The sequence below is a fragment of the Lepeophtheirus salmonis genome, chromosome Z (assembly GCF_016086655.4).
Source record: "Lepeophtheirus salmonis chromosome Z, UVic_Lsal_1.4, whole genome shotgun sequence".
NCBI classification, from domain to species: Eukaryota; Metazoa; Arthropoda; class Copepoda; order Siphonostomatoida; family Caligidae; genus Lepeophtheirus; species Lepeophtheirus salmonis.
Genome location: NC_092584.1, coordinates 9,519,522 through 9,533,021, shown reverse-complemented (window position 1 = coordinate 9,533,021; position 13,500 = coordinate 9,519,522). Strand labels below are relative to the sequence as shown.

Sequence of the window (13,500 nt, the reverse complement as noted above, 5' to 3'; positions counted from 1 at the left end):
TTGTATAAAACTAAAACTAGTTTTAAAGCTCTTGGACTTGGGTACATTCCCCTACCCTAATATCGAGTTTATTTATATTATGATAATATATTATAAAAAACAATATATTGTGGTAAACAAGAGCTTTTGTAGTTTTTGATGAGTTCCCTCATAATATGCATATATATTCATATAATAGAAGCGTATAATTTTGCAAGGAGGGGAGGGGGGGAGGTCTTCTAAGTATTTGATATCAAACCTAGACTTTAAACTTTAGTTTATTACCTGTTATACAAACTTACAATTAAAAAAGTTTGCTCAATAAATATTGGTTAAGTTCTGATTAGTTAAAATTTACGGCATTGAAATGACTGGATTAAAAATCAAGTAATACTCGATTGAGGTTAAACCTAACTGGATTTGTAGGAAACTATAGCAATTTGTAGTGGATACTTATCAAAATCCACCTATTCAAAAGCTGATAGTCCACTGTTTTTGACCCCTACCGTCGGACCAACGGAGTATTAGTAGTAACTACGTCATTTCAACTGTAGTAGTTTCCATAAAATACCGATAAGGACCGTTCCCGTAACAGAAAAACTTTATTAGGACCGAATCGATAGGAACAGGTCATAGGGAAAAACTCTGCATCTTTGTGTATTTCAAGCAGACACTCTTGAAAATGTAACATTGACCATGACAAAATACTCATTTCGCTAAATATAACGAATTTTTTTTCAAATGTTTGACCCTGTGATTTATTTATTGTTATTGACATTGCTCAACCATAATGAAGATTGAAGATACATACTAATTAGCTAATCCTCTTGCTAAGCCCTTCTTTTAATTCCTATTTAATAACTGTTTTATAATTTTTTGGTGCATTTTCGAAGCCACAACCCATGCATTCAAAAAAAACTTTGAGGCATGAGAAATCGATCTTGTTTTATGAGAAAAAAAATGAACTTACTAGCGAAAAATTAAACTTACCCTCCCGAGCAGAGGAATCCGGTCTGATCAAAATTTAACTTTGCCTCACATACGTAACTCAAAGTTTTGAACAAATTTTATTTGATGTCTCTGTTTTTGAAATAAATGCGTTTTTATCTTTGTTTTTCTAAGTTGGGCGTACACATACATTAATCATTTTAATACTATGAGGATTACATATTTTGTTTAATCAATTCAAAGGGGATATCAATTTTGGCAAAAATAAACAAAGGGACGTGGACACCTCATTTATTTATTTAGGCAAAATATCCGTAAGACAAAATTACTTTAAGAGGAAATGTCCTAATGCAAAATAGTTTTAGGTAAAAGTACCGTTTCCGAAATTGTATTTGAGTCACGTGATTGCTCCAAAAGAGTGACTTATACCATTTCAACGGCCTTAATTAGATGTTCCAGAAAACCTATTAATGAAAAATATGAAACAGTAAATTTTTTTAGCTATCACAGTTATATTGTTGTTGTTTTTTTAATTATGCCACTTCAATTAGTTATTTAAAACTCGGGATTTAAAATATCTATAATTTGATTATTTAGTCATATGAGTCGTCATAAAACTTTTGGAGATTACATTTTTCTACTTTGTGGAGAGAAGATTAAGCAAATTTCTAATCCTATAGTTGTAACAATAGATAATGTTAAAAATGTTAGAAGATATCAATTTGATGATTATAATCCTAATGATTTGTGTAGTCTCAGTATTTATTTATTCGATCTTGTTCAGTCCAGTCTTAAGACTGGTCCTATAGTCCTTAGGAACCGTCAGAAGTGACTGCTAAAACTGATTAAAAAAAGAAGAAGCAAAAGTTGAATTACGTCATCAAGGACCTAACTTTATAAGTTTTAGGACTGAACTGGACCAGACCAAGACTAGAGTCTTCAACACCTAAATAGAACCGACACAATAATACGGATGATTAAAGTAGAGAACTCAATAGCAAAGAATTGAAAAAGGAATTGCTTCACCATCGTCATTGCTTAAAGCTATCGATTATTTTGGAATAATTTTTCCAAAAATTACGAGATTTCCCTCAATTATAAGCTTGAAAGACCTAGTCAATTGTAATTGTAGGTATAGTAATAAAAAAAAAAATAGAGAAAACTCTGTGTTTTTATAGAACTCTTGTAGAAAAAAAAAATCATTGTAGAAAAAATACATTATGCAAAACTACTACATCTTCATACAGAATAAAGACTGATATACGGTTGAATATTTTAAAGATTGTAGTAGGTCGAGATATCACTCATTCTCAGCCTTGCACTGGTTGGTAAAAGATCCAAAAACGTTTGAGTCGTTTTAAATTCTGAGAAAAAAGTTTTAAATAAATTTGTGGTCAATGGGATTAGACAAGTTAAGGCAGAAGCTTCTAAATGTGGCTCAATTACAATTTTTTTACGGCTAGAAAACATACATGTTTATATGAAGTATCAATTAAAACTAAATCAAAATTATCCATGGGAATGGAGCCATCTCTGTCGATCAGGCCATGGATGAGTGATTCCAGTTCATCATTTGAGCACATGGGCATCAATCTCATTTTTTTGGTAGAAGTTGTATTGAATCAAGTACTATGGCAAGATTGAGAGAAGCTGATAAATCTTTGGATCTCTTCCATAGTAGGATGGCTATTCACAAAATGAACTTTTGCATTGCCACTGAAAGAGATCAGAGCCAACAAGATAGGCTTGTTTTTCTACAGAGATGTTAGAGCCTTTTTTGATTAACTACGTCCTGAGATTTAATCAAATGACCTAATTAAAAAAAAAAATATCCTTAGCCCAATTTTTTCCCCCTTATTCTTATTTTTTGTTTGTTTGGTTGGTTGGTTGGTTAGGGATACAGCTCCTCCAGCCCACTCCCTGGGAACACCCCTGCTTTAGGCCTTACACATTTTCCCCTAAGCGGCTTCAGAATGTTACCCTATCATTCAGCTATGATTCACTCAACTCTACGGTACTTATTAAAAAAATGTTCTTACACAACCTCTCAAGATCCTCAAGTTAAATGAAGATAATGAGTTATGCAGGCTTGAAAGCGTTCGGGTATTTGTGGGTTCTGTTCAGTTTTTTTTATTTTTTTCGTTCAGCAATCATTTCTGTTCGTTCCTTGTTCCAATCATAAGGTAGAACCAGATACACTGCGGAACAGCAAATTGTAACTTCCACTTTGATAGTGTCAGGGAGGCCTCATTTGAGAACTATGTTTCAAAAAATTTAAACACAATAATTCAATGAACATTAGCGTTCAAATGACATACAACTGACTAAAATCGTTTCATTCATTGTCGAGATGGAGACCAAAAGGCAAATTATAGCCGATTTGATTCGCACAGAGCACAGCAACAAGATAAGAAAAACTGGACGGTGGACTAGTCGAAAAACTATAAGAACGACGGTTACCTAGCCTACGCTGTCGATAAGGTTCCGTCAGTCAACCAGACTAAGTTCCCAGGCTCAGTAATGATGCTGGGAATTGTTGCAAGGGGTCGAAGAGAATTTTTCCGATTGCTGAAAAAACTATTTGTGGCCTCCCTTTTCCCTTGAAATTTCATTTTTAGCATTCAGTGTTGAAAAAAAAAATCAATTCCGTTTATTGAACGCCGTTCAATTTTGCGTTCCGTTCACAAGCTTGTATATATATAAATATATACGGTGTGTACAGGTTGCAATTTCTGTACAAGTTGCAACTTGTATAAGGAAATTGTACAAGTTTCAATTGATTCATCTTTAAATGCGTTGTTTTAATCATTTTAATTAGCAACTATACATTGATACTCAGATTTCATTTTGATCTATTAAAATATCAGGGTTATTATGTATTTATGAGTAATATAAATATGGCCATTTGACTTAATAATATGCCATCGAACAATGGTTCCCCATGTGGGAGTAGCATGATACAACGGAGGGGTCACGAGATGATTTCAAAGAAGGAATAATATAATTTAAATTGATCATATTTTGAGTGGAATCATGTACATATTTTTTATGTCTCTTCTGGATCATTTAAAAAAGCACTTTTTCTAGAAGATAGTGCTCCACAAAAACATAACTGGGTACTTATACCGCCACAGCTAATTATTTGTCGTCTTACAAGGAACTTATCGAATTTCCATATGACCAAACACTAAAAACAAATTTTGATTCTGAAACACTTGACAAATTCTGGATTTTTGTGATGAATAAGTACGAACTGCTTAGAATTTATTTATAAAATTTGGTTCAACTTATTTACGTGAGAAGATATTTTCCATATAAACTTATATCAAAAATAGATACTGATCGTATGGAGGAGGATCTTCGAGTTGCTGTGTCCAAAATAAAAACCTAGAATAGACCTGCTTTGCTCAATGTACATCCGTCAATTTTAGAGCTTGATTCGTTTATAAACCTAATGGCACGTCTACAGTCTGTAATGTTATCTGTTTCTTGTGAGTCGCAATTTTAACTAAATTTGCCAAAAAAATAAGAGATAATTAATAGTATAGAAATAATCGAATATACTTATAATATATTCGATTATTTCGTCGTTGTATTTCATATTTTTTTACAATATATGTAGAATTAAAGTCTTTATTTTTGAGCAATATATGATTTGCCTCTAGGTCGAGCTTTATAGGCTTGATATATGGCCTTTAAGCCATATATTTTTATTAAATACACTCCAAATTTATATTCATCCCTCAATGAGAGGTGTAGGGGTCGCACATTGTCGAGCCACATATTTTAAGGGCAAACTCGAAAATTTGTTGGGAATCACTGATATAAAATACATATATTTTGTCATTTGTATTAAAATATCCCAAACAAAACAAAAGCATTACTTTTCGATCGAGCATCTATGAAATATTCCATTACTGCATGATTCTCATCCAAGGTACTGTAAAACCTTCACTTAAAAATATTTATCTCATTTTTTGGTTGTAACTTTTACAATTTTCTTTTATTTATATACATATATCAGCGAATAAATTAAAAATGGACAAAAATTAACACTTTGAAATAAAAAAAAATGAATGTTCATTAATATATTTACGTTGGTATAACTTTTTTAAACAAACAACCCTCGTATTTTATCCAAAATATAAGTCAAGAATCAAATCTTGATGCTGAAGCAGAATTTGATTACAAAACAATTTTTCTGATCCCTTCATTTCGGAAAATGTTAATTTTTCTTTTCGGGAAAACTCTAATCAATACTTTGATTTCTCTATTTTTAGACCAAATATTAAAATGAAGAAACGTATTTATATAATCAACTTTGTTTTTGGAATTATTAAGATTATAATTCAACTATTATGAACATGATATAGTTAATTATAATCATAAAGGATTTTGCTTGACACTGAATCTCTTTAATTTGTAATTCACGACTGAAAGAAGACCCGATCGGTAGTTTCAAATATGACATCAGCAACTTCTTGAGGATTCAGTCCCTTCACTCCAGCTACAATTTCTAGAACTTGCCTAATTAAGAAAAAAAACAAATAAGACTTAATACTAATGACACATCAGTACTTACACAATAAACATGGGCTCATTTCTATTTTTGATAATTGCTCCATGCTTCCAGTTATTTTTCTTAACAGTAGGCACGTCCCCAAAGCGAGTGGATATGTATTTATGACCAGCATGTGAGGGTCTAACCTCACACCATGGACAGTCTGTCTCTATCATGAGCTTATCAATGGGTAGTTCTTTAATCACTTCAATATTTTCCTCCGTCTTACAGGAACATCCGTTGATCCCAATGTAATACCCCGCATCCAAAATGGAATTTGCCTCCTCCAATGATCCATCAAAACTATGAACCACACCCGACTTTGTAAATTTAGATTTGTGACGATTTAAAATCTCAAGTAGCTCCTTGGACGAATTTCGGGAATGCAAAAATAGGGGTAAGTCACATCCATTGTTTCCAAAGTGCTCCAATTGCATATCAAAATATCTATGATTGGAAATGAAATCAAAGGAAATACATATAAATGTTATCATTTATGAACAAACTTTTTCTGAGTTTCGAAATCACAAAAATGCGTTCGTTCCTTATCGAGACCAAATTCCCCGAGGGCAACAATTTTATTTGTATTTTGTTTGACAATATTGCTGAATGAATTTAAATATCCCCTCAACATCCTTTGATTCTTTTAATTCGGAACAACGAGTGGGATGAACGCCTATCGTACTAAACATTCGATCTGAAAATTAAAAGTATATTTATGTCTTAGAAGGTTATTCGAAAGTTTTCAAAGAATATAATAAATAAGTCCACACATGATCCTTCGAAATAAAATGGAATAGTTAAAACTATCCCATTTAATTATAATCTCCACCGTTTTTTTCGATACTTGTTCACATTTTAAAGATAATTTTACTAATACTTCTTTTATAAGTTATGAGAAATCTATCGGGGAAGTTTTTTTACTTTCTTTTTTCATAACATCAGACAAAACATCATAATTGTATCTAATTACAAAATATTATGGAATAAAATTTTTTTAGAACATGCTACTTCTATGAAGAAAAAAAAAGATAGGTTTTGTAATTTTTTTCGAAAATCCTATTATTATGCTGGGGCTAAGTAAAGAAAAAAAATTGCATCGATAAATGTTTTATCATAAAGAGGGAGAGATGATAATTTGAACTTAATTCTGAACTTTATTGTCTGCAATCAGACTGTTTTAAAGGATGAATCTCTCAGAAGCAGTCAGTTTTGCCCAATAGAGGGGGAATTGTATTCCATCAGAACAGTGGCAATCAACACACATCTATAATGATTCGTCAAAAGCTCGGAGAGGTTCTTATCCATCCCCTTTATAGTTTGCACCTAGCACCAAGTGATTAGTGTCTGCTTCTGTTTAAGTCGAATGATTTTGCGGGTGAAAAATTAAGATTCCTCAATATAAACTTGTGCAAATCGAATGTTCCAGTCTTTAGTAATTAGGGACACGTAATGTTGTTTCGATCCTCATTTAGGATTGATGACTGTAGTCAGGTTCATCTCAGTCTCGGTCCGGTCCAGTTTAGTATTGCATATCAGTCCTAAAACTTTGATCCTTGATTACGTTATTTCTATTCTTTTCTAAGCAGTTCTAGTACTGAAACTCCGACGGTCCAAGGACTGATAACAGAGGTCCTAAGACTGGACCGAATAAATTAGGACTGACACAACACTACGGACGGGGATTTTTTATTTATAAAAGATAAATAATGAAACTACTTTTAAACTGCCCACAAGTTATCGTAGAAAACTGCGCACATTTGACAAAAATAGAATAATTTTAACTATGTTAAATAAAGTCTTTAACTTCGATATAAAACAATGAACTTATTTTTACTTCACGTGTTAAGACCCTTAAGAAGGCAATGCTTTAAGAATTATAATCGCAACGAATAAAATTATTTTTTCAATGAGAACGAACCGTCTTTCTTGGCTAATTCCAAGGACTTTTTGCTATCCTCCAAATTTCCAGCAGTCAGTATCATTTTACTCAGGTTACCAAGGGTGAAGGAGCGTTCTATTACGGTGTTCAAATCAGGGCTGTGTTTATTGGATCCGTTATAGAAGCCCTCATACATCAAATCTGTCAAATTAGCTCCAATGTCTAATTTTGAAACAATAGAAAAGATACATTAATATCACGGATAATTAATATGAAGATACTACAATCATGTCTGTGAATATTTACCTATAAATCTATAGCGTTTCATGGTTAAAGGAGTCAGCTCTACCTATAAAAACAAATAAGGATGTCAAATTTGGATTGCAATCTGATTCGTTAATGATTCATTAGATTTTGTTGAACATTCGAGTAGTATTTTTATTTTTATTTATAATATTAAATGTTTCACATTAATAAGTTATCATCATACTAAAATATTTAATTCAATGATGGAAGAGAGAAATAAGGTAAAGAGAGGGGAGGAAGGTTGGAAAGTGGCACAATCATCATTTATCTTAAGGAGTAATCCAGAATAAATAAAAATAAGAAATATGTGAGACTTTACGACGTTTTCATAAGTAGTGAATATATATATATACTCAATAATAGTTTAAAAAAGGTAAGTTAACAAATATTTAATAGTGACAACATCTCTTTTGAGGAGAGATGTTTTTTCATAAAGGTCATTGCTGCTGTTGCTGCTGTTGTCCCATATAAGGAGAATGCTGACCACCCATAGGAGATGGATGTCGTTGCATCATTGGTCCCATCATCCCAGGTCCCATGGGTGGTGGTCCTCCGGCCATAACGCCTTCATTCGGTAGAGTAAAGTTCATAAGAAGATCATGAATGATCGGTAGAATGGTACACCGTTGAGGATTTAATTGTCCTGATCGACTGAACTGATTAGTATGCTGGAATGCTCGAGCAACGATGGGCCCTGAGCTGATGGACTCTTTCTGAACGACTGAGGTTTGATTCACAGCAATGTCGTAAATGACGGGAATTATAAATGAAAAAGGTATTTGGTTGTTTTGAGACATGGCTCGATAAAATTGGAGGTACAATAGCATCTTATCCCTCATTCGTACGACACCGTGTGTACCTAACGGCATTATATGAGGTGATGCTGGAGGTACCATGAGGCAGAGTCTACAAGTCCATTTATAGTTATTTTGGAGAACCAGATCAGGCATGAGATCAAATTTCATTACTTGAATCATATCTCTAAGTACTTCAGTTGGACATCTAAGAATCGAAATGAATGAAGACATCATGATGAGACGATATGGGGGAGCTGCTACTTTGGTGTCGAAAAACCTTTCTAATAAAAGAAGCATTTCTGGAGGCCATTGGTTTCCATCCTCAGGTTGAACCTAAAAAATAATTTTAATAAATTCAACACATTCAGTATAGTATGATACTATTAATAGTGGAAGCGACGCAGGAAAGCGCTAACTCACCTTCAAGTGGAGAGATTGAAAAGAATTGCCAGGCCAGGATGCAACTCTACAATTAAGCTTTTCAACTTTAAAAGATATAATCCCTACTTCGTTTGTGGGTAGGAGAGTCAAAAAATCTTCGACCTTAATACAATTGAGGAGATAACGTTTTAAATACACACAGCCAAGAAAACGGTAAAGAGGTGAGATATTTGACATATTTGTGGGAACAAAGGGTGAGTTACCAGATCCATTGGGCGGAATTAAAATTGAGGGCTTGCATATATCATCGAAAGCGTTAAGAGTTAAAGGTGTTGGATTAGCTCCAGCCCAAAGACGCTGAGGTAAAAGTCGAGGGAGAGCTCTACTCGTGAAAGTACTTCCATGGTACCCAGGCTTGGATGAGGGTCGTTGCGTAACAGGTGATCCCACAGCAAGAGGGGACGGAACAGAGGATGAATGAAAAGGACTCCCAATGGGATGATTTAAAGGAGACCTAACACTACTTGTTCCTGGACTGGGTACGGGTTGGCTTGCAGGAGATGGATTACGAATTGATGAAGGAGGACTTTGGAGAAATCCAACAGTATGGGGACTGGCTGGAGTCATAGGATTACTGGGTGGAGTATGAGGGGTGTTAAATCTTAGTCCACTGTTTGAGGTATCATCTGTGGACATAGGACTTGGTGGATTATCATCTTCAGTTTGAGATTGTCGTCGATGAAACACGGATTCATCTATATATTTCATTAAAAACGTTTTGAGCCCCTGAATAGGTTGAGCTCCTTCAACAACTTTTCTTTGATCAAAAACACTGAAAGCGCCATCTCGAATGTAAACGATTCCACCTTGTTTAATTTGAATGTCCAGAAAGTAGCTGTTGTAAAATACGAGTTTGATATGAGTGGGTCCTTGAGGAATAATGGAAAAGGTTTGAATACTCATTCGCTGTTGCGTAACTCCCATTTGAGGTGTCGTGGGTAGGCGAGCTATGGAACGCAACGGCGGATACGTTTCATGTAGAATTTTACCGAGCCAAGGAAGGTCTCTGTGTTCGTTCAAATGCTGTGTCAATTGCTCTCTCAATAAAATATGAGGGTTTGTGCTGGAAAACTCGTGAATACCACTAAATATTAGACTAAACTTGGATTCTTCAGCTTTCCATTTGATTCTGACAGTAGATTTAAAATATGGTCCATACTCAAGTACTAACTCCTTAAAATTGTATGATTTGATCCTGATATTAGCGCTTTCAGAAGACTCACTAGAATCCAAAAAGTCTACTAGATCTTCAACCACAGAGTATAGATGAGCCTAGAAAGCAAAATAAGTAATATGATTACAAAAAGTTGAGCATTTAAGTAAAAATAGGTGTGTACCATTTGTTCCCATTCGTGTAAAATGCGCTTTACAACAGTTTGTTCAGGGATTGTTACATCGTAGTTGAAATAGACGGGATATCTATTTTTATCTTGTACTGAAGTAACTGGATTATCGATAAATATAAATTCCACCTTCCATGATCTCCCTTGTCGAGATTGTAAACGAATGGATGTTGAAAGAAGATATTTTCTAAGGCGGGAGACTTCATCATCACTCACGCCTGATACGCTAGGAAAGGCTATAATTGTCATGAAAACCCCGATTTCATTTTCTTCAACTTCAATGCCCGAGTGAGAAACATTTAAGTTATCACACTCAGATATTATACCAATAAAAGGTATTCTCTCATTGGCGAATGCGACAACATGTGCCAAGTCAGAAATAAAGTAGGCCGGATATTTTGTCCTTTTGATAGGAGTATCAGATTTTGAAGGAATCTTTCGTTTACCAAGGATAGTCTCTGAAAAATCTTGAATATCAACTTTTGTTCCGGGACCATGGGTAACCAGAAAGGAATCAAGCTCGATCATGGAGAGGGCTTTGAAATACACACTAGGGACAATTTTATTGGTTGACTCTCGATTACTATCATCCTCGTCGATGGACGAGGGTTTGACCCAGAGAAAGTAGTAACTGAAAATGAAAATTGTATTTAGTTTTTATGTGGTTTTTTTTAATAGATAAATTGCACGTACCTATAGTCCATCTCACATTGATTCAATTCCTTCTCTTTAAACTCGATAATAATTATAGCGTTGGAATGGTGATTAAGTCTAATATACATTCTATTTGGAGATAGGTCCTTTAATGGATGATGTTTATCTTGATCAAACAATATAGGAAGAGTTTCATAGGATGTTGCAGGTAACTGTTGTAGCGTTTTATGCACACGATTTTTAGTAATCCAAATCCTTAGTTGAGAAATGAGAGGCTCTAACTTTGACTTGTCTTCGTTGAGATTTCTTTGTATTTCAGAAGTATAGGGATTTGATTCATAGCCAGGGACATGCACTAAGAAAATCCCACTATGTGTATCTATTGCAATGATGAGTTGTTCGGATCGAAGACATGGCTGAAGTATAGGTACTGAGAGAATAGCAGGAGATCCATGGAGACTTGCATGCCCATCATTAAGTTTCAATCGTTTCTCAATATCTGTTTTGAGAGCTCGTAGTCGCGACTTGGTCCTTACATAAATACTATGAACCAATAATCGCTCTAATGACAAATGATCCGACTTCATTGCCTTTTCAGCTGTCTCAGATTCTTCTTTTGTTAAGACGGGACTATGAACTACCATATGAGGTCTTCCAGGATAATTTGGATCCGTTTGAACAGAGAATCGATAGCCCAACTCTGAGGCGGGATCCTTACTCATCCATTCCCGCCAGTAGGACACTGTCAGACATTTACCTAGCCTGTACTCTTCCACTCGAATATAATTCCCCAGTCTTTCTCTAATTAACTTTTGAGACTGAGAGTATAAGACTTCAAGTTGAAGTGACTGACAGAGCGTATGAAGAGTGTTGTACAGATCTTGAAGAGGAGCGTGATCTGCTAAGCGTGTCTGTATAAGATGTTCGACATAGCGGACTTGCATGGAGTGCATGAGTGCTTTCCCTTCCCCAGTATCACGGTCTTCCACCAAAATTTGAACATTTAATAGACGCCAAGGTACGCTGGGCCCTTCCCCAATGAGGGTGAGAGAGGCTTTGAACTCATTGTGCACCATGAAGGTGACTCTTCCGTCCGCTATGTGCAAATGTCGCATTTGAAGAGGAAGATTGGAGGTGACCAAACGGTGCTCAATGACTTGATTCAGTTTGAGTAGGGTTTTCTTCTTGTCCATACATGAGATGGGCTCTGGAGCCACGATTTTGTCGCGTATGATCCTTGGAACACGTGAATAGGAGCCTGTTGTGAGGATTTCCACTGCGGAAGGGAGATTGAAGTTGGGGAGAGTGGCACGAGGAAGGGAGTCACGTGCTATTTTGGCCATGGAGTCCGCGGTTTCGCTAAAGATCCGTGCCTGCCTCTCCAGGTAATTGATGATAGATCCACATTTGTCTACTTTGGAGGCCGAAGAGGCCCATTTCACGAGGGAGAGGAGTCGGATGAAAAGCATGCGAGTCCGTGAGGCGAAGTTGAAGATTTCGATCTTGCGCTCCATGTCTTCCTTGCGAGGAAGGAGCTCGCTCAAGATGCTTAGCTCATGGTACGTCCGCTGAACGATAAACTCCGTCAACATCCCTAGGGACACTTGTCCACCACCAGCGCCCTGATGCTGAGGGGCCACCACGTCCAATCCCCCACTCCCGGCTCCTCCTCCCATCGAAAGAACCATTCTGAGAAGTCTTGTTTGCTTGGTTGAGATCCACTAAGCAGCAATCACCTTCGGATAAGAAAAGCCTAGGATCCGCAGGAGAACGAATTCCTTCAGTCCTTATTCGATCGAGTGCAGTATAATATAAGAGAATTTTAATTCTTTTCTCTTCTTCTCTTTTTTTCTTTTTCTATCTCTCTTTAGCGCGCAGTAGCTTCACCTCCCCGCTGGAGCAGCTGAAGTAATCAAAGAACTAGAAAAACAATGCAGGCAGTTCAGAGAGGAATAGGCAGGCAAGGAGTTTATTTACTGTCTGAAGGAGCACAAGCTCCTATCACGCAACATGTTGTGGTGACAAACATCATTTTTAATGATAATCTCCACTTGGGAAACTCATATGAACAACTACATAGCTACAATATTTGTCGTAGTTGTAATCTTATATCAACATCACGTGGTATTTTATGCCACTCTTCCATTTGTCTTCATATTTGAATTCCTAAAACACTGTTGTTGAGCAAAAATTACTTTATGAATATAACTCAAAATCAAAGTAAAGCGTTTTCTAAAGTAAAATCAATAAAATATTGAATTGGCCCTTCAAAAATAAAGTGGCAACTTCAAATCGGGTTTGTACAAGAATATGTAGTAAGCTTATTTCAAACAAAATGAAGTATTATTTAGCTAGATCATTGATTATTAATGTAGGTAATTCTTAACGTTGATTCTTTGTATTTTATGGATAGACAACTTCATACAGGCTGTATCAATTACTCATATCCCCAATTCAAGAGTCTAGAAGGATCAAAATAATATGGTTTTAAGTCATTACAGTTAATTGATGCCGGAGTTGGTATAGTCGTATGTATTTACGCACGGAGTTAAATACTTATATTTAGTTATTTGTTGTAAAGTAGTTAAA

The 13,500-nt window shown here is 35.4% G+C and overlaps 2 protein-coding genes across 2 annotated transcripts; both read right to left on the bottom strand.

Moving 5' to 3' along the window:
- Positions 1-5,247: 5,247 nt before the first annotated feature.
- Positions 5,248-7,817, bottom strand: LOC121130601 (deoxyribonuclease TATDN1-like). Its single transcript, XM_040726342.2, is given in 6 exon segments — positions 5,248-5,454; positions 5,510-5,935; positions 5,995-6,116; positions 6,118-6,185; positions 7,410-7,592; positions 7,677-7,817. Coding segments are annotated over 6 exon segments (921 nt in total). The 5' UTR covers positions 7,699-7,817; the 3' UTR covers positions 5,248-5,354.
- On the bottom strand, positions 7,783-12,987 carry MED14 (mediator complex subunit 14). Its single transcript, XM_040726341.2, has 4 exons — positions 10,951-12,987; positions 10,252-10,888; positions 8,894-10,186; positions 7,783-8,806 (listed from the first exon to the last, which is right to left on the bottom strand). Exons 1-4 carry the CDS (start codon positions 12,597-12,599, stop codon positions 8,114-8,116), a joined length of 4,272 nt encoding a protein of 1,423 aa, XP_040582275.1. The 5' UTR covers positions 12,600-12,987; the 3' UTR covers positions 7,783-8,113.
- Positions 12,988-13,500: the final 513 nt, after the last annotated feature.

Coding starts and splice junctions, on each gene's coding strand:
- MED14 (XM_040726341.2), bottom strand. CDS start 12,599: ATGGTTCTTTCGATGGGAGGAGGAGCCGGGAGTGGGGGATTGGACGTG. Junction 10,889..10,950: donor CAATGTGAGATGGACTATAG/GTACGTGCAATT, acceptor TTTCATTTTCAG/TTACTACTTTCTCTGGGTCA. Junction 10,187..10,251: donor TACACGAATGGGAACAAATG/GTACACACCTAT, acceptor TTTGCTTTCTAG/GCTCATCTATACTCTGTGGT.